This window comes from Poecilia mexicana, unplaced genomic scaffold, assembly GCF_051168715.1.
Source record: "Poecilia mexicana isolate PSO_F unplaced genomic scaffold, ASM5116871v1 scaffold_17, whole genome shotgun sequence".
In the NCBI taxonomy this organism is placed as follows: domain Eukaryota; kingdom Metazoa; phylum Chordata; class Actinopteri; order Cyprinodontiformes; family Poeciliidae; genus Poecilia; species Poecilia mexicana.
The window spans coordinates 10,169,200-10,196,624 of NW_028263386.1; the positions used below are offsets into that span (position 1 = coordinate 10,169,200).

Here is a 27,425-nt window from a genome sequence, read left to right on the forward strand (position 1 = left end):
TTACATATCCCAGTTAAAGACTGAGATGGAGTTAATAAAAAAAAGACCTCATTTTAAAATCTGACTAATAATCTGATTTAACTGAAAGCAAAAATAACAAACTGAGTAAAAACAGGTGTTTTTAATGACAATATTTTTATCAGCAATGCTACTTCATAGTTAATTAATATGTCTGCCTTTTTAACCACATTAAACCAACAATCATTCCTTAATAAAGCTTTCTTTGCTCCAAACGGTTGCTGTTTAATCTCATCTTTGCTTGGTAGGATTGAACATCTGTAACCCAATTAAAATAATTTCCAAAGCTTAATCACTGTTCAATGTTCATTGAAAGCCTTTTAAAACAATATAAATATATTTTAATTTAAATTAAACAGATAAATATTCACAAAAAGAATACTTTAACCAAGCAGCATATGCACTTGTCCTTTTTAAACAACTAAACCAACTAAATTAAGTCTCTTCTTAAATAAACAAATTACCTTTCTTATTACAAAACACAACTGTTCAAATTTATACCTTATTCTGCTTTCCAAATGCGCTACTTTCAAGATTTCCTTCTGGTATTTTCAGTGTCTGGCTTCTTAATTTGCTTGGTAAAGACAGGAAGTGCACCATGCCACAAAAAACACGAAGAAGAAAAATATACCTCTCGTCGAAATAAAACCACAAATGAACACCAGGTGTCACTGTTGGACCAGCGAACGATAAAGAGCATTTCAATCATTTGGTATTCATTTATACCTCTTTTGTAAAGGAAATGTCAAAATTGAAAGCTATTTTCCTCACAGTTGTCTTCTCTACTGTATGGAAGTCCATTTCAGCTATGAAATAAATAAATAAATAAAAGACCAACAGGAAGTCATAATTTTGACTTTCAAAGTCATAATTATGAGAATCAAAGTCATAATTTCGACTTTCAAAGTCATAATTTCGACTTACAAAGTCATAATTATGAGATTCAAAGTCATAATTTCGACTTTCAAAGTCATAATTATGAGATTCAAAGTCATAATTTCGACTTTCAAAGTCATAATTATGAGATTCAAAGTCATAATTTCGATTTACAAAGTCATAATTATGAGATTCAAAGTCATAATTCCAACTTTCAAAGTCATAATTTCGAGGTTCAAAGTCATAATTTCGAGGTTCAAAGTCACAATTATGATATACCGGAGCAGTTGGAGACAAGCCTCCTTAGAATAACAGCGTGCACTTCACTGCATTCAGTAACACAATAAAACCACCGGGATAAAGTTTGTTTTGGTCTGTGGCCTGCATAGATCGCACCGAGCGACTGCACCTAAACGCCCCACAACGTCTGACGCAGTGACGTTGGTTCCAAAGCTCTATTGGCCAATAGCAGACATAGAATGCAGCTCTTCTCATATCGATGCAGCCTGTAGGCTACTGATGTTGTTGTCTTTGTTCAGAAGTGGGTAATACTTGTTACACTCGCTTGAGTAACTTTTTTGGAAAAAGTGTACTTATATGAGTAGTTTTACTGCACTATACCTTTTTCTTTTACTTGAGTAATATAATCTCACTCTTTAACTGGGTTGTGTAAGAAACTCATCAAGGAGGTAATGTTATTCAAAAACAGCTGGAGAGAATTAGCCAGTTTTAAGGATAAAACTTTTATTACACCACACACAATCCAGTCACAAATTAACATTGAAAAGACAATATCAGACTTGAGTACAAATTCCTTTGCATCTTGTTTGTATAAGATGGAAACAACCTAATTTGTCTTTCCAAGATTCCCGTCATCAGTTTAAAGAAAAACATTAAACATCTTTATCACTTGATTAACACCCCCCCATTTTAAAACAACATAAAAAAATGCAGAAAAAAGATGTTTTTAACAAAATATGTAAAACGCCCAACACAATTTTAAAATTTTGGCTTTATAAGCAATCTATGCGACGTTCAAATGTGACTTTATCACCCTAGGTAAGATATTTGACTCTTGGTTTCTTTCTTAGAGACTTTTTAATCCTTTTATCATTGTGAATTATTTATTAAATGTGTAAATTATGGTCCACAAAGAATAATGTATATCAATCACCAATACTCAATTTATAGCCTCAATATATTAAATTTTTTCTTAAATTCAATAAAAACAAGCTTTAAAAGTTCATAATAAAACAATGACAATAGTCATTTCCATTATAGTACCAGACTGAACTATAATCAGTGATTTAATGTTATTACCGTCACCATAAACAAAACACTCAAAATATTCTGTGAACTAGTCAAAAAATAAATCTGAATATTTGTGGTAGATGTTTATACAAAAATGAGACAAAATTGATTACTAAGAGATTTGAAACTTTAGCATACTAGACATGCAAAACAACCTGCCACCTAACTAGTTAATTTGACACCCCAAAAATAAGTAACAAACATACCAATAGCCCCAGATGACCTTCACTAAAATGTAATAAAAGACAAAAAGTTCAGCACAAAGAGGAACTTTTTGTGTTCAAACACAAAAAGTTCATCTTTGTTTTTTCAGAAAACTAATAATCTTACTCTAAGCACATGTATCTTTGTTTAGGTTTGCATGAAGAGTCTGAGAAAGAGGATTTGTAAATATTTTGGTTCTATTTTTGTCTCCTGCAACTGTTTCTCTACTTCAACACACCTGAGTCAAATAATGAGGTCATTAGCATGACTCTGGAGATCTTGACTGTTCTTAGGAGGTGAATCAGCTGTTGCATTCAAGTGTGTTGGACCAGGGAGACATCTAAGAGTTGCAGGACCAGGATTGACCACCCGTAATAAAGGACATGAGTCAACTGAAAACTCTTTGAAACATTACATGCTGATTCACTGATAATCTCAACTAAGGACTGCAGATGATTGACAATATTTTCCAGCGATGCCTCCTCTGGTAGCTCCAGAAACAAAGCACAAAACTCTGTGACGTAAACCTGAACATGCTGCAGAGTGCTGAGGGATTGTTTCTACATTCATCATTTATGAGATCATTTAGAGCCAAGAGGATCTTCTGAAGCTGATCAGCTGTTAGCTCGGTGACACTGAGATCTGAAACCTCAATATTATATTTCAAAGTCAGAATTTCTAGAAACTCATCTTTGTCACTGTGAGAGTTGCTGTTGAACTGATCAATGTGCCTAATTAGAATATTTTGCTTTGTCTCACATTCTTCTGACAATTCATTTTGCTGTTTCTTATACTGCTTTTTAGCTTGTTGGTGGGATGTTTGGAGTTTATGAATCAACTCTTCTTTTCTTTTCCTTTCCTCTTCTCTCCTTCTCTCCTCTTCTCTCCTTCTTTCTTCTGCTCTCCTTCTCTCCTACTGTCTTCACAGCTATTAAGCCTTATTTGAAGCACTTTCTACACTCATAGTGATAGTTGTTGCCAACTGGTCTGTAGTATTCTCCTCCATTGAAGACGTGCACATATATCCCATTGACAGTCTCTTTTCTTAAGTTATCATTGGACCTACAGGGAGATAGTACTGTGCCACACTTGCAGCACATCAGGGTGTTGCCCATGTTACTTTCCCTTGGTACCTCGTTTCCCATTTTATAAAACTTTATAGAGGACTCGATAAAAATGCTATGCAGATTCAAGCTGTCCTGCAAGGAAAGAAAAGATATTCACATTTGAAAAAGGAAACAATGTTATTTCACATTTGATTAAATCAATAAATTATTTGGCTAAAATAAATAACAGGATTGTGAACTCAGATATACAGTGCCTTGCAAATGTTTTCATACTCAGTCCCATATACTTATTTTCTCATGAGACTGATCTTTTATAACAAGGACCTTTGATTCTGTATGAATAGTTTTATTATTTCTATATTCTATCCATTTAACTAAGACTGAGATATTAAGGTAACTTAATATTTATTCTAAGATTGCTGGACAGCATTTGCAGACATGCTTTTTCAGTGGCAGTTTTACACATATCCAGTGTTTGGCTTTAAAACAATTACACAGAATCTTCTCACATCCTGTCTGAGGAAAATCACTGTTTAGACTTCAGGATGCCTTGTTCTAAAAGGGACAAATTTACATTTATTCAGTTTTTACTTTTTACTGAACTCAACAAAGTAACAGACAGTAAAGTGCAATCATATATTATTGAAATGTGTTATTTTTGACATTGTGACAAACAGCAGTCTTTTGAGTTCGTCGTATGAAAGTGGAAAGAATTTGGGACAACTGCAAACCTACCACATGGTAATTTACCAAAACTGACAGGCTGGGAAACAAGAACAGCAGAGAATAAGAAGAAAATGTATTCTAACTATTTTCTCCCACATGAATTGGGGATCTCTGCATCTCCTCCACAGTTAGTTCTGCAGTCTACAAGCCTGTCCTAATGAGTGGAGAGGAAAAACTCTTAAAATGTTGAGAAAAAAGTCAATTTAATATTTAGTTATTTTAAGAAAGGTCTGTCTTAATACTAGTCTAAAAACAGTGTTTCCTTAGTTTCATGATGCTGATATTAATCTAAAATGTTGAGAAATATGATTATTAATAGACTCTGCTATATAAGAGATTTTAAATGTGCAACCCATATTCACTCATTTTTAATATCAAATTTGACAGTTGCTCCTAGTCACTAATTTCCTCATCTTTTTAGCATGTTCTCTCATAAACACTCTTTTTTTCTTTCGCTCCATGTGAACAAAAGACAATGTTTCAGAGTGACTCTAGTGCAACAGAAACAATGCTGTATAAAGATACTCTCTATCTAACCTAAAGAAAGGAAAATAACAAAAAATTTAACTCTAGATCTGAAAAACCTGTAGCCACATGCCTGACAACACTTAAAATAATAAATTATTTTATAAATTCATTAGTCATTCTATAAAGCATTAATACAGGGAGGCAGAATGAAAATGGATGGAAAACATTCAAGAAGTTTATTAAGTTAGTTTATCTTCTTCATAAATATTCACTACTTCATGTTAATTTGTCACACCAAATCTCAGTAAAGACACATAGATACAGTACTTGTTTTTGCAAGGCAGAGTAGTCTAGAGCGTCACATAACACCAATGCTAACTTGCATTTTCTTAAATGATTTAAAGGTAGTATTGAAATTATTTGTCATTCATGCTTTGCTGGTTTGCCAGGAATAATATATCAAGCAAAAACAAGTTTCTCCACTATTGTAAAAACTTTACCATGTTTGTAAATCATGACATCAACATAAAAAGTGTTTCTCACAACTGTCTGTACTGTGAATATGACACATAAAAAAAAAACTCATCTAGCCAAATAAAAATGCAAGCAGCTTCTTATTTCTTTCACTGGAACCCTTTGTAAATTATTATTAACATGTTAATTTTACCTGCTTTTATTCTATAGTTTACAAGATCAAATGATGTAGTGGCCGCTTGGAGTAATAGGGACTTCAAAGCTGGTGCAGTTTAATCTGGTCTCTTCTTTTCATAGACACTGTGAAGAGCATAAAATGAAATGATATAGCATTGTTGGACATGTTTAATAAAATTATTTCCAAGGCTTAATCATTAAGAAATACAAATTAATAACCTTGAGAGCCTTTTAAACCAAGTATACAACAAAATACTGTGTCTCGTGTTTACCACATATAAAATAAAACATGTTAAGGTTAAACAAATACAACAACAATGTTCTACTTCTTCTTAAATAAACAAGTAACATTTCTTACCACAAATAACCATTGCGCAGAATTATTCCTAATTCTTCTTTCCAAGGCTGTTATTTTAAAGCTTTCCTTCTGGTTCCTTCAGGATCTTATGCTGTCTAATTGTGCTTGGTAAGAGCAGGAGGTGCAATATATAACACAGCTAGAGGTGGAGACTCGAGTCACATGACTTGGACTCAGTCAGACTCGAGTCATTAATATTAAGACTTTAGACTTGACTTGAAAAAATGTTCAGAAACTTGGACTTGACTTTTACACCAATAATTTGGGATTTGAATTGGACTTTAGCCTGTTTACTTGAAAAGACTTGATATTTTATTCAAAGTTATTTATCAAGTGGGCCCCGTTAATTCATTTTACTCATTCTGTATTAACAGACACAGACCCTCCCTCTGTTTTTCAACACCAATAAAATTAATAACATTTAAAAAAAAAAAATAAAGGCGGACAAAAAGTAGTTATAAGCGAGTATTTTCCTTTGGGTGCATCAGTTACGAAATGTATCTAGTATCAGGGTTAAGGACACGTCAGCAGCAGATGACGCTGAAAAACAGCATGTAAATGATCACACAGGAGACGCAGTCTGTGTTACTCCAATTTCTCTCAGATTACTTATTGAACAAACCAGCTCATTTAACTGTCAATACAGCCCAATTTGTAGTTCAGTAACTTACTGTATATATAATCTATGTAGATTTATTCCATCATAAACATAAACATCTGCATTAGCTTTTCTTAAACCAGAAATAATCCCATCAACATCATATTTTTGTCACAATTCCATCAGGTAATGTATTGCAACCTTATATGCATATTTAATCACACACAGTGACATATTTTATGGTATTTTATGATAACACAACTAATCTAATTGCATTACTTAATCAGAATACCACAAAGTCTTTATTATTTATTATTAATTCTGGCACAGTTATAAATTCCCTCACAAAAGAACATACCTTTCCATTTTCTTAAGAAAGTAGAGCTAATTAAATGACAAACAAGAACTGAAAGTGGTTCCAGTTTTACTTGATGGCCAACCTGTCGAAACTGTTGCAAATTTTAAATTCCTTGTTTCATTCCTGGACAGTCAGCTCAACTTTGCTGAAAACACTGACTATATCTTTAAGACCTGTTCTCAGAGACTCTGTACACAACTAGAGGTTGTTGAGTTAAAATGTTAAAACTTAACATTCAAACTTGAGTTTTAACTTATCTCAAGTTAAAACAACATTTTAACTCAAGTTTTAACTTGTCATCTCAAGTTTTTTGGTCACATGAGCTGCAGACTAAGACAATCTTTTAAGAATACTTTGAATGGCAGGTATGATTGCAGGTAAATAGCAGTGAAACCAAAAACAACTCTGTCTCAACTGTTTGCTGAAAGAACATGAAAGACAGCAAGAAATATTTTAGCAGAGAGCATCCATCCTCTTTATTCATCAGTTTGAACTTTTGAGCTCATGAAGGTGTTTCTGTGTTCCGTTGGCAACTCAGAACATCTATTAGAAGTCATTATTGACAGTGAAATAATTATTCTTAACCAAACTAAATAACATTTTTGCATCATGGTGTAATAGCAAAATTCGCAGCACTTGTCCCTAGTTGGGCTTTTTAAAAAATAACTCTAAAAATTGAAGTGATAATCATTTAAAACAGCACAACATAATGTATACAAACAGAAAAATGTAAAACATCAAAATGGGTACAGTTCTGTTTTTGACATAACCAGAGTTTTGTTTGATTTTTGATGTTCAGAGACTTGGACTTTGACTTTCACACCAATGACTTGGGATTTGAATTGGACCTGAGCCTGTTTACTTGAAAAGACTTAATATTTTATTCAGTTATTTTTCAAGTGGTCCCCATTAATTCATTTTACCACCTTACCATGCCAAGACAGCTCTTCAATCAAAAACTTGTCACTGATGAAAGGAGGCACATTTGACAATGTTACTTTGGTTGCCGGTAGCGTGAATGGCTACACCTGTACAAAGTAAACAAATCGTTCACTGAATCGCCAGACTCCTACAACTGTTGGGCTTGCACCACTTTCTCTACAAACCAAACCACAGCTCCACTCATTGGAGCTGCTGATTTAATCGACTCATGTCTGATCACCTCACCTACAGCCAAACAAACTTCCTCCACGCTGCACGGAGAACCAGCAGCATCTTGATGCCATTCTACTGTGTCAGCATGGAGAAAGACCCAGCCATCAGACGCCGGCCTGCCAGGCACACCTCAGGGTCACACCTGAACCCAACAAAAAACCCTTAAAACATGACAAACTAACACAAAATCACAACTAAACAAGTAACATAAACACCCAGTGAAAAACAGTAAGAAAAAAAGCCAAAGATATAAAATATTCAAACACTCTCTCACTCGCTCTTCTTCCGCTCTTCCACTTACCCTCCTCTCACACAAAGAAGAAGACGACCAGGGAACACACCAGGCAGGTCTGAGTATTGTTGTGGAGAAGTTTAAAGCCAGATTTGGATAGAAAAATATTTCCCAATCAGCAGTATTCATGTGTGTGTATTTGTTCCTTTAAGAAACTTATTTTTGTTTGTGTTTTAAAATCTTTTTTCACTTGCAGTTTGAAGATTAAGTGCTGATTTATTTTGCATACTTATGTTTTCCTGAAGGTTTTTGTTACACTTATTTTTGCTTTTGATTCTGTTTAAAGTTTTCCATTATGTTGTGTTCATTTCATCACCAAGGAAATAAATAAATAAATTCAGGAACTGTGGTGGAGGACTGGGACATGAGCTTTGAGCTTTAAGGTGTGACAACATTGTACTGTGGATTCACTGAATGAGGAACTCTGTAGAGTTATTTTGGAACTATGTGCAAAACTATCTGCTAATTGAAATGAGGAAATAAAACTTGACAGCTGTGAGATTTGTTTCTTACTCCTGTTTCTGTGAAACTTGTTTGATAGACTTGAATCTTGAACTTTTTTCTTACTTGTTCTGCAGGCGGGGTATTTATAACTGTACTGTTTAAAAGCTTCCTTGTACTTTTTGGTTTCACTCTCAGCCTTGGTGAGAATCTTTAAAATGCTGTTATGGTCTTTTGAATAAACATAATGACAAAATGCATTTTGTTGTTCATGGTTGTTCTTGATTGACTCAGTGCCTCATCTTATATATAGGATTATTTATGTTCATAACAATGTTCACAAAAGGGAATTTGTCATGTCTTCAGCCTTTAAGTATACACAGTTTTAATTTTTAAATAAGTAAACCAATTTTCACACTCTGTCCTATAGACGTATTTTCTTGTGAGACTTTGATCTTTTATAACAAGGATCTTTGGTTGTGTATTGTTTTGTTACTTCTATAAAGAGTGGGATATTAAGAAAACTTGATACTTATTCTAAGATTGCTGGACAGCATTTGCAGACTTGCTTTTTTAGTAGCAGTTTTATACATATCCAGTGTTTGACTTTAAAACAATTACAGAGAATCTTCTCACATCCTGTCTGATGAAGATCACTGGATCTTCCTCAGATCCTGACTTCAGGGTGCCCTGTTCTAAAAGGGAGAAATTTGCACATTTATTGAGCAAAGTAACCATCTTTGGACCCTAAATGGTTGTCAAATGATTTTGTTTTGGTCATATATATGGATGTATGTGTGTTTATGTATAAATTCATTTTTTACTTTTGATTGAATTCTATTCCATTTTGAGAACAAGTTTCTGTGCGAACAGACAATAAAGTGCAATCATATATTATTGAAATGTGTTACTTTTGACATTGTGACAAACGGCAGTCTTTTGAGTCCATCGTATGAAAGTGGAAAGAGTTTGGGACAACTGAAAAACTACCACATGGTAATTTACCAAAACTGGCAGGCTGGGAAATAAGAACAGCAGAGAATAAGAAGAACATGTACTCTGTTACTTGCATTTTTCCAAGGCAGAGTAGAGCTTCATAGTCCTGCAAAATGCTAATTTGCATTTTCTTAAATTATTGAAAGGTAGAATTGAAATGATTATACTCTATTGGTTTGCCAGGAATAATATATCAAGCAAAAACAAGTTTCTCCACTATTGTAAAAACTTTACCATGTTTGTAAATCATGACATCCTCATAAAAAGTGTGTTTCTCACAACTGTCTTTACTGTGAATATGACAAACATAAAAAATCTCATCTAGTCAAACAAAAATGCAAGCAGCTTCTTATTTCTTTCACTCGAACCCTTTTAAAATTATTATTAACATGTTAATTTTACCTGCTTTCGTTCTGTAGTTTACAACATCAAATGATGTAGTGGCCACTTGGAGTAATAGGGACTTCAAAACTGGTGCAGTTTAATCTGGTCTCTTCTCTTCAGAGACACCGTGAAGAGTGTAGCATAAAATGAAATGATATAGCACTGTTGGACACTCATTTTTGCTTTTGATTCTGTTTAAAGTTTTCCATTATGTTGTGTTCATTTCATCACCAAGGAAATAAATAATTAAAAACATTCAGGAACTGTGGTGGAGGACTGGGACATGAGCTTTGAGCTTTAAGGTATGAAAACTTTGTACTGTGGATTCACTGAATGAGGAACTCTGTAGAGTTATTTTGGAACTATGTGCAAAACTATCTGCTAATTGAAATGAGGAAATTAAACTTGACAGGTGTGACATTTGTTTCTTGGACTTGTTTCTTACCGATTCTGCAGGCGGGGTATTTACAACTGTACTGTTTAAAAGCTTCCTTGTACTTTTTGGTTTCACTATCAGCCTTAGTGAGAATCTTTAAAATGCTGTTATGGTCTTTTGAATAAACATAATGACAAAATGCATTTTGTTGTTCATGGTTGTTCTTGATTGACTCAGTGCCTCATCTTAAATAGGATTATTTATGTTCATAACAATGTTCACAATAGGGATTTTGTCATGTCTTCAACAGTGAAGACATCACAAGGCTGGTTGTATTTTATTTAAAAATAAAATTGGTTTATGTTTAAACAAATAAACCAATTTTCACACTCTGTCCTATAGACATATTTTCTTGTGAGACTTTGATCTTTTATAACAAGGATCTTTGGTTGTCAGGGCCGTGCAGAGACCACTAAAAGGGCAGGTGCTCAAAAAAAAAAAAAAAGGGCACATCTTACCGCATTCTAGGACAGAATATTAACAAAGTCACACAGCTTTCAGAGTTTAATAAACAATGATAAATTACAAAATTGTGAAATATACAATCAAAGCTAAGGTAAATCTCTATACAGAGCATACAACTATGCATATGTAAGATATTTGATTAGTAATTTCTGCAGGTCTATTTTGTTATAGGAACGTATTGCGATATTCAAACCCGCAATTTAGCAAGATATGTAAATCAGAGCTGGAGGTTTAGTTCTGATTTACATATTTTGTCTTTACAGAATTACACTATTAAAAATATAAACAAGGGCACAAAGCAACCTTTTGGTGTACTGTAATCTATAAAACAAAAGAGCTGCCTGTTTGCTGCAGTGGAGATGAAGATGGTCCATTCAGGAAAGCAGAGCTGCATCAAACTTTAAGGTGGAACTGCAGAAAAAAACAAAAGCAAAAATTGAATTGTTAATGCATGTCACTATGGGAAAAGCCTACTGAGTTTTGCTTACAACTTTTTTAAATACTTAAATCACACATTTGTCTCATGAAGTGAATTTTTTTTTTGCAAAACAAACTTATTTGTGCATGTCAGAAATCTTTTCTTGATATTCTAAGTTTTTGTTTGACTCAAAGTTTTGCTTGTGATTCTCACATGACGTCATGGGCAGGACCCAAAATCGCAACAAAAGATTTCTGATGTGTGCAAATAAAAGTTTATGTTTGGCAAATAACTTTTTAAGTTCACAAGACAAAAATTAGTTATTTAATTAAAAAAAAGTTTTTTAAACAAAAGAATTTGTTTTTAAAAAAGAAATCATTACAATTCCAAAAGTTTTGATTACAATTTTATTTTACTTAACTGAGGTTAGTTTATTTTTTCCCATTGAATAATTGGGGAAACAAATTTAACTACATACTCTGCGAACCAGACGCTAAACTTAAAGTCTGGGTTGAGTTTTTTCCCCTTCATTTATGACATACATTATATCTATCATGGTAATTCAGGGTGAGTTATTTTTAAGTCTAAATGAATACCCTTGTTGGACTTTTATTTAAGTGCTATTTTCTTTCAAGACACATTTACCTAACGCCAGAATAAATGCAATGTACATTATGCAGCAAAGGAAATTAGAAGATCGGACATATATCCATTATGGAGATGATAAGTTTTGGACGGGCGATGTGCCTCGTACACAGGGAAGAAGCTTTTTATTTATCTAGCTTTGCTAGCAAAGTCGTAGCTAGCAGCTAGCTAATAGCACAACAACAACAGTCTGTATGATAAAAATACTGAATCGATAGATAAGAACAGTTTTTCCTCACCTGTCTGTCTCCTCTCGCTCAGTAGTTCTTCAGAGTAAGCCAGACGCAGAGCCTGTCAGTGTCTGTTGTGTTTCTTTACCTCTCTGCTTAAACCGCGACTCCGAGCTGAAGCAGAAACGATACTTTCAACGTTTTCCGTCATCTGACAAGTAGCAAGTCTACTCCACTTTATTCACCAAAAACGTTTTTATATATATATATATATAATTCACCAAAAACTGTTCTGTAATCTGGAACGTTCGCTATGCTGAGCTCCAGTTAGCCGCCTTATGTCACTGCGCGAGAGGCAACTGCGTCATGCGTCACAGGCAAAAGGTCAAAGGTAACAAGGTGACCGGAAGGCTTATTATGTTGTACAAAAATAAATAAATAAATAAATAAAATAATTTACATGTACATGTAGTACATGTTATTATGTGTCAGAAGAGGGCTTTGAAAATAATAATACCAACAAAAAAAAAAAAAAAAAAAAAAAAAAAAAAAAAAAAATTGACCAAAAGGGCACTTTGGGGCAAGGAGCAAAAAGGGCAGGTGCTCAAGCACCCCCAGGCCCCCCCTCTGCACGTGCCTGTTGGTTGTGTATTGTTTTGCTACTTCTATAAAGAGTGGGATATTAAGAAAACTTGATACATATTCTAAGATTGCTGGACAGCATTTGCAGACTTGCTTTTTTAGTAGCAGTTTTACACATATCCAGTGTTTGACTTTAAACAAATTACAACAGAATCTTCCCACATCCTGTCTGAGGAAAGTCACTGTTTAGACTTCAGGGTGCCCTGTTCTAAAAGGGACAAATTCACACATTTAGCAATGTAGCCATCTTTGGACACTATGGTTGTCAAATGATTTTGTTTTTTTTATATATATATATATGGATGTATGTGTGTTTATGTATAAAATCAAACTTACTTTTACTTGAATTCTATTCCATTTTGAGAACAGGTTTCTGTGCGAACAGACAATAAAGTGCAATCATATTGAAATGTGTTACTTTTGAAATTGTGACAAACAGCAGTCTTTTGAGTCCATCGTAGGAAGGGGAAAGAGTTTTGGACAACTGCAAACCTACCACATGGTAATTTACCAAAATTGGCAGACTGGGAAATAAGAACAGCAGAGAATAAGAAGAACATGTACTCTGTTACTTGCATTTTTGCAAGGCAGAGTAGAGCTTCATAGTCCTGCAAAATGCTAATTTGCATTTTCTTAAATTATTGAAAGGAAGAATATATCAAGCAAAAAAAAGTTGATGTTCCTGATTAGCTTCAGTTTGCTGTTTTACTTCGACAAATCTATAATCTACCATAGAAGTGATGCAGAAAATTCTCCTGTAATCCCGTAATTTCACATCAACTATTTCCTAATTTAAATTAAGACATATTTTTTTTCAGATGAAGTTTAACAATAACAGTAGAGAAGACAGCTGTGAAGAAAATAGCTTTCAATTTTGACATTTCCTTTAGAAAAGAGGTAATTACCGGTAATATAAATGAATACCAAATGATTGAAATGAACCTGATTGTTCGCTGGTCCAACAGTGACACCTTGTGTTCATTTGTGGTTTAATTTCGAAGAGCGGTATATTTCTTCGTGTTTTTTATTGCATGGTGCACTTCCTGTTTTTACAAGGCACATTGAGAAGAGACACTGGAAATAACAGAAGGAAATCTTGAAAGTAGCGCATTTGGAAAGCAGAATAAGGTATAAATTTGCACAGTTTTGTTTTGTAATAAGAAAGGTAATTTGTTTATTTAAGAAGAGACTTAATGTTGTTGGTTTAGGACAACTGCATATGCTTGGTTAAAGTATTCTTTTTGTGAACTTTTACCTGTTTAATTTTAATTAAATGAACTTGTGATATATTGTTCAGTTTTATATTGTTTTAAAAGGCTTTCAGTGAACATTTTATTTCACCGTGATTAAGCTATGGAAATTATTTTAATGGAGAGAGATAGCCAGTTTCAAGTATAAAACCTTTATTGTACCACACACAATTCAGTCAGAAATTAACATGGAAAAGATAATATCAAACCTGAATACATATTCCCTTTAGATCTTGTTTCTATAATCCACCAAGATGCAAACAACCTCCCTTGTTTTTCCAAGATTACTGTCATCAATTCAAGGAAAACATTGAACATCTTTATCACTTGATTAATACCACATTTTGAAACAACATAACAAAGATGCAGAAAGAAAAAGGTTTTTAATAAAATATGTGAAACTCCCAGTATGTAATTTTTAAATGTTGGCTTTATGTGAAGTTCAAATGTGACTTTATCATGCTAGGTAAGATACACAAGCCTTGGCTTCTTTCGTGGAGGCTTTTTAATCCTTTTATCATTGTTAATTACTTATTAAATGTGTAAATTATGGCCCACAAAGAGTAATATTCATAACTATTATTTAGTTTATCCTAAATGTACTAAATGTTTTCTTAAATTGACTAAAAGCAAGTTTTAAAATATCATGATGAAACAATGATAATATATTTCCATTATAGTACCAGACTGAAATATAATCAGTGATTTAATGTTATTACCGTCACCATAAACAAAACACCCAAAACATTCTGTAAAGTGGTCAAAAAATAAATCTGAATATTTGAAGCAGATGTTTAGATAAAAAAGAAACAAAATGAATTATTGGAAGGGTATTGAAACTTTAGCATGTTAGACATGGAAAACCCGCTGCCACCCAACTAGTTAATTTGACAACCCAAAAATAAGTAATAAACTTACCAATAACCCCACATGACTAAAAACTTTACTAAAATGTAATAAAACACAAAAAAGCTACACATGTTGCATAGGTAAAACATATTGTAGTCTCTAACATAAATTTTTTCCCCAGTGGCTGTATGATTTTTATCATTAGAAAACATATAGAATCAAGCAAGAATTTTTAATTTTTACCATTTTCAAGATTATAATCTGTTGTTTATAGTCAAGATTTACAACAAAGAATCTATTCATTCCTGTATTTTGAATGTGATTTGAATGTAAAATATTTCAAGAAAGAATTACTTTATCTCAACATCATGTCTCGTTTTTTTTTTTTTTTTTTTTGCCATTTTCACAATCAGATTTTGTTAAAATTCAACAGTTGCTAAAATCCAATTGTATAAAGTCATAACAAAATAAAAGTGTGAATATTTTGAGGAGTAAAATGAAATGAATTTTTACTTTTTACTCCATGGAAACAAATCTCTAGTGGGCAAAAAGGAAATTTCACAATTAACTTCAGAAAATGTCCAAAAGTAAATTATTCAGCTCAACTAAGTGAAACTTGATAAAAAGTCAAAAATAGATAAAAACTGTACTATTGTTTAAATCAGACAAAAGGGACATCTTCAACAGACTTGAATTAAAAATAACCCAAATTTGTCTGTAGAATTTGTTTGACAGTATAATATTGTCACTAATTGAAATCTCTCTTTGATGATCAGGCAGGTGGAAGTGATGAGTAGTTTCGATTCTCGTTAACCAGCATCATCCAGAGTTTCACTATGAGGAAAAAAACACACTTAGGTCAGTAATGTGGCATATGAAATAAAATCCCATATAAACATTTAATTGTTCACCCAAATACTTAATAACAGCAGTGATGCAATATTCTATCATGAAATGGTAGGTAACCAGATAAATAACACTTCACTTTAAGATGGAAATTTTGAGACTGTGGCCATCTCTCCCAGGATGAAGGTCTCGAGTAAAGAGAGATTATATCCATTTTTTTAATGGTTACGCTCTTCCTTGTAACTTTTGAAACAACACAACATTCACACATTTCCTCTGGTATGTTGTGTGCCTTCACATACTCTATGAAGCATTGTGGTTGATTCCATTTAAGCCCTGCTGGTGTAAGAAAATACAGTGAACAATACTCATAATTGTATTGATACTTCTTATCACAATAGTGAACTATTTAGCAGTTCACTGAGGTTAGGATTGGTTTTGCTTCTCAAGTTGAATTTTCTGACATTGACAGTGTTAAAACGGGGATTTTAACTATGTTCAATCTTAACAGTTCTCAAAATATACAAATTAAACTATACCACAGACTCAGCAAAAACAGCCATCAAATATAACATTTTAACTACATCATAAATTTAAGTGATTATTTATTTAAAGAAAACACAAAATGAAGGTTTTTGTGTTTTTTTGACACTTGATACATGGAGCAATAATAACAACATATATGTTTTATTTTGAAATGTATTTTTATGTTTGTTGACCAGGGAAATTTAATGAGTTTTCTATAAGTTTATTTCAAATGGAGTCTCACAAAATATCATTGCAGCAATGTAGAAGAATAATGTAAATACTAAAGAGATTAACAGTAAATGTTTTACAATAAAGTTTATTTCTTTTCCTCCCACAATATAAAAATACATGAAAATTAAATTAATTCAGAATTATAAATGTCTCTTACTCTAAATTTCTAATTTACTCTTTTTTGTGACCAAATGATTGAAAGAACATTAAAAAAATATAAAAATATTCTTACCTCTTCATGACAGGACGCTGGACACCTGTTTCCTGTGTGGATCATTTCTGTCCTTGTAGCTCTGGGTCTTGATCCATTGTATGATTGTTGTTTGATGGTCATTTGTCATGACACCCTTGTCTTGAAGCAGGCTGTACCATTTCTGCACCATCTGTGTGCTGTTTTCTTGAAAACTCTTCTCAAACATGGCAACCCGGGTTTTGCTCTTCTTCTTGTTTTGAACATTCTTGGTGTCAGTCAGCTGGCATCTGAGCATTGCACTGAACGTCATCAGTTTAAAGGTTCCAACAACATCATCTTTGCTTATCATGGAAGCTAAGCATGATTTTAAAGCTTTTGGCTCTGGAGAAGATATATCCTCAACTACATCTTTAAGGTTGCGATCAGTTGGCAGCTTCAGGCCTTCTTGTTTCTCCACACCAGAGGTTTTGCTGGTATCTGAGCCAGACAGATATTTTCTCGCTTGCAACATTGCCACTGCCAATTTGCTCTTCTGGTTCAGTTTGTTAGCTTCCACTATGGTACTGTTTGAAGGCTGCTGATTTGCATTGACGGTTTTTTCTACTGCTGGAATTGCTGGTTTTTTCAAATATCCTTTGTATTGCTCAATCTTTCCAGTTATTTTCTGCAGCAGGGTTTTGTTTTCCTTTATAATTCTTTCTGGTCTACCGGCCTCTGCCATGTACCAGTCTCCTCCTCTGATTGTTTCCGTCAACTCTTTGCGCTTCATAAAAGGTTCCCATTGCCCTGATTGCTTGAGGAGCATGTTGGCCTCCACAGATCTCAGGCGGTTTGCCTCAGAAGCAATCTCTGAATCACTGGCTTTTGGTTTCATGCCTCTTGCCATAGCATGGAACAGGGAACTCTGTTGTTTACTGTCTATGCTCACTGCCTTATTGTCGATGAACACATCATAATGACCATTAGGGTTTTGGGTGCTCTTTGGCCTGTAGATCAAAGTCACTGTTTCACTAGCAGATTTGGTGCTTGGACTAACTTCCTGCATTTTGGTGAGTTTTCCTTGTTTGTTTTCTGAAAGAATAACAACTCTGGTACCAGTGGCTTCAGACAGGACTCTGACATCTAGAATAGTACCAGCAGCTTTGTTGTCCTTGATCTTCTCAGCATGTGATCTTGCGAGTCGACCAGCATTAGCTGAAAGTTTGGCATTTGGATTTACTGGCATATTTACTATGTAGTTGTTGAGTTGTCCAGCTTTAAGCATATCCTCTGTCCTCTCACTCTTTAAGCCAGATTTGACATGTCGTCTGGTGGCCTCATGTGCTTCGTTCTGTGCACGAGAAACAAGGTGATTGAAAAACTTCTGGTAAAACACCTCTACCAAGGCATCAGCTAGTAAAGAGCTGAGGGTTTCGGCCAAGTCTTGCTTGAAAATTTTCAGCATGTCAGTTTCTGAGAAAGTTAGCTCATTTCGCTTCACTTTCAAAGGTTTTTCTTTGATAAATGTGTTCAGTTCTTTCTCAAAGTTTGAGAAGAACTTGCTGGAGAGGGTGAGTACTTCACCAATGGCATCTCCTGCAAGAATAACATGGTGGATAACTTGTAAACCTGTCAAAATGGCACGTGTTTTTCCTTTTGTGCCTTCTGTTGCGCTGTCAAGCACTTTGATGATTGATGAATTAAGCTTGTTCTGCCAACTAAGGTCTGCATATAATGGCTGTAGTGCAGAATTCCCCAACTGTTTATAAATGGAAAGGAGGTCTTTCTTTCTGTCTTTATCTTCCAGGACCAGACTCAGTTGTTCTTTATATAGAAGATCTAACAGCGCAACATTATCCACCAAGGTAGCCAGGGGCTCTTTTTCCAGGTTGGTTTTCACATCTTTAACAACTCCCTTTGTTACCTCATTTTTTATGCCTTTTAATATTTCGTCAAGTACTTTTTCTTCTGCTTTCTCAAGTCCGTAGAACAGTGTTTCCTCAGCAATCGTTTTTACTGTATGTTTTAAAGCATTTTTCATGTTTGTCTTTGTGACGGTGCTTAAACTCTGTTTTGTCTGTTTGGAGAGAAACTTTGGCAATGACTTCAGTTTTTTACCTATGCCTTTGAACGCAGCTTTGGCAGCCTTGAATCCCTTTGAAATTAGTTTTCCAACTCCAAATGATATGATAGAAACACCAATGGAGATGGCTTTTCCAATAGCCCATTCTTTCCAGCTGAACTCTCCTGTCACCATGGCTGTAACACCTTCTATGCAGTCAGATATTCCTTCACTAATGAGACCCATTCCGATTTGAGCCAAGGTACCGACTGTAAATACAGTGAGCAGTGCTCCAGCAATAATCTGCAAAACTCCAAGCAAGAAAACTACCAGACCCTCCCAGCAGAAACGAGGCTTCTCCTCAACAGAAAATACATATTTTAGACCACGTCTGTAGAGGTTATCAGCTTCTAACTGGAGAGCTTCATCAGCATCCGACACCAAGGAGAAAACAGGGGATTTTTTGGCTATTGCATCCCTCCCCTTTCCTTTGATTTCATCAATCTTTTGGATGGCCTCAGTGATGTTTTTATCAAAGAACCTGTACATGCTGCACTTGGATGTTATCTGTTTTTCAAGGATGGATGGTTCACCTTTGCCTGAGTCCACAGTGGCCATTTTAATGAACTGCAAACAGACAATGCATTCTTCATTCAGATACTTGAGGGACTCTTGTGCTTTTAGTAGATCTTCTTTGGCTTGAGTCAGATAGTCTCCCTTTGACAGTTTAATAGTGCAGTATGCGTGACTGTAAAAAGCAATGGCTGCCCAACTTTTATCTTGATTCATAGCTTTATCAAACAGCCTGGCACTATTTTCCCATTTTTTATCATCCAAAGAAATGTTTCCAAAATTGATGTAGTGATAAATGCTTGAACATGGGGAAGTTTGAGATGAAGACTGTTCTCTTGCCACAGACAAATCCTTCTTTAGACTTTGTTGAAGTTCACTTTTCTTCCGCTGCTCGATGTCTTCTGACATAATTTGCAGCCAGATCCCCCAGTACTCATTCATGATGGCAACAATAACTTTTCTATCATCTCCATCTGTTTTCTTGTAAATATCGTGAAGAGTCTCGCAGTACTCTGAAAACAGCTCCTCACGCAAATTCATCTCAGAAATGTCATTCATCATGGAACTGATCTTTTCTGCTGCAAGTCTGTCCCTCGTCCTCTTGGCTTCCTCCAGAGATGTTGCTGACCTGAAGTCATGCTGCAGGTGTTCAGTGCATGCGATGATCTGAGCAGATCCAGGTTTCCCTTTGCGTGCTGTTCGACCAAAGGCCTGGAGTTCTACTCTGGTGTTTTCAGAGAGGAAGGAGAGGATAACAAATAATCCTCCATTATTGTTCACCTTTTTGGACACTTTAATGTCTGTGCCACGACCAGCAAGATTTGTGGCAACAATAACATCACCAGACTCCAGCTCCTTGTCTATTTTGCTCAAACTTTCTTTATCACTGCGACTGTAGAGGATGATTTCACCTTTAATGCTGCTTTTCAGTTCTTCATAGATCTCTTTGGCTCTGTTGATAGTTTCACAGATCACCAGGGCAGCTCTTCCCTCTCTGTATGAATTTGAGGAAATCTGAGACATGACAACTCCTTTTATGTCTGACTTCCACTCTTTAGAAGTTTTTTTCAGAGTACCTTTGACCTCATATAGTTTCTTCCTGTTGAATGTTGGCATTCTGCATGCAGACAGGCTTGGATATAAATCCTGCAAAAACAGAATGTCCTTTTCAGTACCAAGTGTTCCTGTAGTCCCATATATTTTACCATGGTACTTTTGGAAGAAGGAGATGTTAGAAATGTAGTTTGTCACTGCTGAAATTGTGCTCAGTTTGACTTGATGCTTAATCTCCACAAACTGCTGCAGACCATCACCCCACTTCTTATTCATTTCAATGATACCAGTGGATCTGAAGTCTACTGGACAGATATTCTCATTTTCAACGACATAGTCCCGTCCTTCCTTCAACTGCTTTGCCAGAAAGGCATTTTCCACCCACAAAGACATTTTGGTCTCAATGAGATTCCTCAAGAATCCAGGAATGCTGATTTTGTCTTTATTGTCTGTGCAGGGAGTGTACTGAATCTTCTCTGAAATTAACTCTGCAATGGGCTTGATGAGGACTTCTTCTGAGTCGTAGAGAGGACAACACAATCCTTCACCCAAGACAAGAAACTTTAGGTCTGGTATTTGATTTGTGTTGTAAGGACTGAGTTTTCTTGGACAAAGCAGTCCTTCGTCATTTAATGTATAAACTGTAAAACCATAGGGGACATACTCCTCCATTTCTTCAAAAAAATTGATCACAGCATCTTGACTCACAGTTTTCAGCTTTTTAAGGATATCGTTCTTGTCTCCCTTATGGATGTCCTCTGTAAATCCCTCTGGTACAGTGTTGGTTTCTTCTGCAATACGTAAAATGTCCAACGGATCATTAATTTCACTTTCTTCTGTGTTTATTGAGTCAAAGATGGCCCTGAAGAATGAAGCAGGTGGACCCTGTACAAATGTCTGGTGTTCTGATGTCAGGAAGCCATACTGTTGGACGTGTCCCCAGATCATTGCTAGAATAGTATTCAGGTGCTCCATGCAGACCAGGGGGCTGGACAGGTAGGTCAGCTGCACTCCTTGATCCAACAGCAGAGAATCCACTTCATCAATGATGATGCACTCATAGCTGCGATCAGGCCTCACATCTTTCATCTCAAATATCTGGCGAAGATGATCTGCAGCGAAGGTTTCAATAGTTCCATAGATAATGTCTTTTTGGTAGCATTCCTTTCTACTGCTGTCATTAATTTTATTTGTGTTTGAGTCAACAGTAATGCCAAAGGCCTTGTAGAAGTTTTCCCATTCTGCCGCATCTCTTTGACACAAAACCGAAGAGCTGGACACCACATCTACCTTTTCACCCCTCAACACACGCAATGCTGCAAACATTGCTATGACACAAGACTTTCCTTCTCCAGTTCCCATTTCCAGGAGCTTCCCAGTGTTGGACAAGGCCAAGAGACACCAGCTTATCATCTGAGTGGCTCTGGGAAAATACTTCTTGTCAACATTGACAGCATTGCATAACACTGCCAAGACCTCCTGAAGATCAGCTATTTCTGTGCTCTGGCTGAATTGTTTAGCCTTTTCTACGTCATATTTTTCGATTTCTTCTTTTTCGATTAGTTCTGTCACATGAGCAACTATCTTGTACGATTTGTTCAGTGTTTCTTCATCAATGTCTTCCATCTGTCTTATCTCATCGAAAAGGGTGTCAATTGTTTTTATTTTCTCATCTCCAAGGCTTTTCCCTAAATGCTGGATCAGATTTTCTGTTTTACATGACTCTAGTAAACTAATGACAGATTGTTTTTTCTCATCTGTCCACTTGGAAGACACCCTATATGTTTCCAGCAAATGTAAAATTTTCATGATTGAAATGCATCCCTCACCATGGTGGTGATTGATTAATGCTCCAAGAAGGTTTAAAAGTTCCAGTGGTGACCAAAGATGTTTGTCACCAAGATTTGAAACCATTTGAAAGACTTCAGTGGTTTCTTTACTTGAGGCTCTAATTTGCTCTGAAGAAGCCAAAATGCTCTCAAAGCACCATGTTTCAGCAGTGGAAGTCATAATTTTTCCACCTTTATTTTCACTGGTAACCACTTTGAGAAGATTCTCAAGAAACGTCAGACAGAACATGTCTTTAGGAAGAATTTCCTTTCCGCTAATCTTCTTAAGGATTTTTACAATTTTTGCTTCAGTACTTGAACTTTCTTTTAAATTTGACTGTAGAGCTTGAAAAACAACCTTAATGAACCACTCTCTATGTTTCATATCTTCTGACTGGAACTTTCCCATAAGGTCTTGCAGGGCTTCTGCAGAACAAGCAAGGAATTCACTATCCTTGAGCCTTGGCAGATCAGGAGTTTGTGATGCCAGAAGACAGTCTTCGTCAATGATAAATCCTCGTATGAGATGAGGAATCTGGGTCTCAATGACCTCTTTCCAGTACATGAAGTAGTCAGACAAAAAGTCTTGAAGTGTACCATAGATGACATCAGCTTCATAGATCGTCATAAAAGATGTGTCGGTTTGTTTCCTGATATTTGTTCTGACAGATATTCCAAGGTTCTTGTAGAAATCAGACCATTCCTTAACTTGAGTTTCAGTGTCATTGTCAGAGTTTAGCATAATGTCCATTTTGTTCCCCATATAGAATTGTGCTGCAGCAAACAGGGCAATGACACACGGATCTTCAGAAGAAACCAGTTGTGGTATGTTTGTCTTCCCGGTTAGCACCAGCACACACCACTGCACCATGTGTTTCACTGTGGGCCACCAACTCTTTGCATCAAAAACTGCTTTGCAGAGCTGAGACAGACAGTTCTGTAGATTCTTTGTATCAAAAGTTTCAAAATTTATAGGTCCCTTGGGAGCATTTTCTGAAAACTGGAAAACACCAGTGATTACTTCTTTTATTTCTTTAATCCTGGAGTCATCCAACTTCTGTGACATTTTTATGCTTGCTAGAGCTGCGTCTAGATTGCTTTCATCCCTCTTTTTGAGAATCTTATGAAAATCCTGATAGAAACTTTCTGAATTAGCATTGTCAAGAGCCTGAATAAGAGAGTGTCCAGCATCATCCGTCCAGCTTGGTGATATGTCATAAACCTCAACCAACTTTAGGACTTTTGCTACTGAAACATCTTCAGTGCATTTTAATGAGAGTGTTTTGAGCAGATTCACTGCCTCCATTGGTGTCCATTGGTCTATTTCTACAAGTTCAAGGATCATCTCAGTTGATGCAGAGTGGCTCTCTTTACCGTTCAGATTGACAAGAGTCGACATTAGAAGTTTCAGACATTGAATTTCCATTTTTAAGATAAACATAGAGGCTTTGCCAACTGTACCATGCATTGATGAAATGAGGATGCTCAGGAACTCAACAGGAAAAAGCTGCTCAATAGTGAGCTCTTCCTTGGCCCATTTCTTTGCTATAATGACCGCATCAGCATCAGATTTGTCCTGGTCACCGATGTAGTGCATCAGAGTAAGATACAAGGCTTGGGTCAACTCAAGACTTTCAGAAATATTACATGCTGATTGGCTGAAGGACCCAACTAAGGACTGCACATGATTGGAGATATTTTCTCGAGAAACCTCTTCTGGTATTTCCACAGACAGCGCACACAGCTCTGTGATGTATACCTGAGCGTGCTGCAGGGTGCTGCTGGATGGAGGATCATTTATCCATTCATCAAACAGGAGTGCGTCCAGAGCTGAGAGGATCTTACCCAGCAGATCAGCTTTTGGAGCAGTGAGAGTGAGATCAGAAGCTTCTATGTTACATTTCAGAGAGAGGATTTCTAGAAGCTCATCTTTTCCCCCATAAGATGTATAGTCAGCTTCAAATTCATCCAACTGCCCAATCAGAACGTTATGCTTGGACTGCTGCTCTTGTCTACTTCTCTTTTGTTTCTCATACTGCTCTTTGGCTCGTTCCTTTGATTCTGATATTCTTTGACTCAACTCCTCTTTCTTTCTCTCCTCTTCTTTCTTCCTCTCTTCTTCTTTCCTTTTCTTTTCCTCCTCTCTCATGCGTTCTGCATCTCTGATTGGCTTATAAAAGCAATCTGGACACTGGTATAGATTATTATAGCCAACTTGTCTGTAGTATTCCCCTCCATTGAACACGTACACATGCAGCCCATGGATGACATCTTGTCTATAATTATCATAGGACCAGCATGGAGGCAAGACTCTGTGACAGTTGTAGCACCTGAGCCTGTCACCCATGTTCGCTTCTGATGGTACGTTTCCCATTTTTAAAAGTTTATTTTCAACTTACGCAACAGTCAGCTTGTGCAGCAGGTGTCTTACCTGAAAGATAACAAGAAAAAAAACATCTGTTACATTACAATATTACATTTATTTGCTGGTGTAGTGTAACAGCTATTTATGATATACTTTGATTAATTTGATTCTGGCTCTGAAATACTGGCATTTGGCAAATGATTCAAAGTTAGATGATTACCATATAAATTAATTCTTTCTGCAATTGAGTTTGAACTGCTTAAACAAATATTGCTTTCTATTTACATTCTACTTAAACATCTGGTAGCATACTGTCACCAGTACATCAAAAGGTTTTCTACATGTAACCCCAAAAACAAAAATAGATTATTAAAATGTTTTTGAAGACTCCTTATCAGAGTGTAATCACACCTTTTATTATCTTATTGCTAATAACATTAGAAAAGCACATCAAATTTTGATGAGAATCTCATAATTACAACTAACACAAATAATACAAAAACATACACCTGTAAGAAGGTAGGAAAAGCTCACTACGTTAAAAACTAGTTTGCAGATAAAATTAAATGCTGGTTGAGGTTGGTCCAGGTAATTTTTTTCATTTTTATAGAAAATAATCTTTTGCTTTATATTATCAAATGAAAAAGTTTGTTTTTCTTTCCAAGGCAGAAAGTAATGGTGCAGTTTGTGAAAGCAAAAGGGGACTCAGTGCAGAAAGTAAGTGTGAAATGAAGCAATGCTAAGTGAAAAATTAACAATAGTATGAATTATTATGAGCAGAACTGCTGAAACAAAAACTGTTTTCCACTGTTAGACAAACCTCACATACACTTGGACAAAATTGTTGGTACCTCTAAGTTAATAACAGAAAAACCCACAACAGAGATCAAGATTGGTAAAACTTTCATTTCACTGTCATTCAAACGTGATTTATATCAATATTTATATCAATAAAGATACGTTTCAGGCTGAATTAAAACTTGTAGGAGGTATGGTAAGGGGGTGGGAGGTGGGGTGGAGACATTAGGCTTATGTTTGGGTGTAGAGTGACAGAGGGATGTCCATGGCATTACTCTGCTACATTAGTATCAAAATCGTGTGAAACTATGATGCAGAGATAATAGTTTATTTAAAGAAATGCTTTCACTTTGCTGGCTTATATGTTATAAAAAGCAGAGAAAACACAAGGTAAAAGTGTAACTTCATCTTATTGTTAGCATGTATTACATGTTATAGGATGTTGAAGATGCCTTTTTAACAGAGTCAAACTGACTAGTCAAAATAAGTCGTAAAGGATTAGTAAATTAGGAGGTTACTGTTTAGTAACAGCAAATATAAACGTTCAAGTAAATATAAAGATGACATTTTTACATGGATGATTGAATTTCAGTCACGTGATCTGTGGTTTGTTGCTTTTTTTTGCAGATTGTAAGTCTTTTAGCGCATGCTACTTCCCCACCTTTAAAAAACTAATCTTAAAATGTATGCATGGCAATAGAAACCATTTTCCAAAGTGGGAAAAGGTCATGCAAAGCTTGGTATGAATAACTGGTTTAAAAATGATTTACATAGCACTTTGCTAGACCTAGAATAGGTTAAAAAGATGCAAAGTAAATGATTTTACCAGCAAATGGGTTGGCTCAGCGCCCAGTAAGGGGATCCTCTGTTGTGAAAGTGCAGCTTGACAAGAGCGATGAGAGAAGCCACTTCACAGCCCTGAAATGAGAGAAGAGGTAAAATCAGCACAGGCAAATATTTGTGTCTGTATTTTGAATATTATTGAAGACAACCTCACAACCTTGTTGATTTAGCAATCACAATGAAATTTTCAAAGTTTTGAAAGCAACTTGTATCTATGCAATAATTAAACAGTAGTTTAATCATTTTACAATACCTTCATCTGAAGTCTTTCAGCACAAAGCAAATGAACTTGAACTCCAACCCACTCTTGTTAGGTGCATAGGTCAGTTGACAGCCCAAGTGCTTCAGAGTCTGTATTTAAAGGTGAGCCAGGTCTGACAACGCCTCTCACGACAGGCAAATGGCTTACATCATTTCTTAGTTTTCATATCTGTTTTCTCAAATTCAATGCAAATGCTAAAATATCTGATTAACCCTCTTTGGCATGGCGTTGCTCTCAGGCAACAAACCACATATCTGTACCTCAAGTTGCTCCTTTATTTTATTTTTGTGGGGGGATGATTTAAAGTACCACCAGACATATTTTTGTCCATATAAAAGAGGTATTCATTTAACATTTTACTTGGAAGAGCAGCAGTCCTTTTTATGAAGCAGAGTTGCATGCTACACCTTGTCTCCTACTAGTAATTTATAGATTATTTTTCTTCATGTCTAAATTTGGGTAACTCTAGCTAAAAATATTTTCATGTCTGTGAATATGTAAAGAAGCATTGTAGATCATTTCAAGACTGTGTTTTTTTAATAATTTATATGCTAAAACTGTTTTTTTTTTTGTTTGTTTGTTGCCTCAGAGCAACATTGTGCAGTTAGGGCCTTTTGTTCAGGCATTATTATTCTAGTTCATTGATATGCAGTTGATTACAAAATACTTATCAAGCCATTTTTTTTTACTTTATTATTGACTAACAGCAACAGGAGATGGATGCAAGATCGTTTCATGGACACAAAGTGCTTGGTTCATAAGCTGGGGTCATTGCCGATGAAAACACAAGGATCCATTGTACGATCATTATTTCATTGTTTGTTTATCCTCAAAACTAACTTCAGTCTCAAAGGGTGATGAGCTGGTCATGGCCAGGTGACATTTCCCGTATTCTCAAACCCAAAGCGTGGCCGGTATGGGGCAAGTTGAGAGTTCATCTGTTAAACACACTGAAGATGAATACATAAACTAAAAGCTGGAGCATAGACATTTTTTATAAGCAGGGCCGGCCCAAGTCTCCATGGGGCCCTAAGCGAAATTTGATTTTGGGGCCCTCTAGTTCTGCTAACAATGTGGACTGGCTG

The 27,425-nt window shown here is 35.5% G+C and overlaps 1 protein-coding gene and 1 pseudogene across 1 annotated transcript; both read right to left on the reverse strand.

Moving 5' to 3' along the window:
* Positions 1-1,618: 1,618 nt before the first annotated feature.
* On the reverse strand, positions 1,619-3,524 carry LOC148154746 (uncharacterized; annotated as a pseudogene).
* Positions 3,525-14,065: 10,541 nt separating this feature from the next.
* LOC148154747 (uncharacterized) lies at positions 14,066-26,396 on the reverse strand. The gene is made up of 4 exons (XM_088014703.1): positions 26,332-26,396; positions 26,062-26,153; positions 16,616-24,503; positions 14,066-15,612 (listed from the first exon to the last, which is right to left on the reverse strand). The coding sequence occupies exon 3, from the start codon at positions 24,444-24,446 to the stop codon at positions 16,620-16,622; it is 7,827 nt and encodes a 2,608-aa protein (XP_087870829.1). The 5' UTR covers positions 24,447-24,503; positions 26,062-26,153; positions 26,332-26,396; the 3' UTR covers positions 14,066-15,612; positions 16,616-16,619.
* Positions 26,397-27,425: the final 1,029 nt, after the last annotated feature.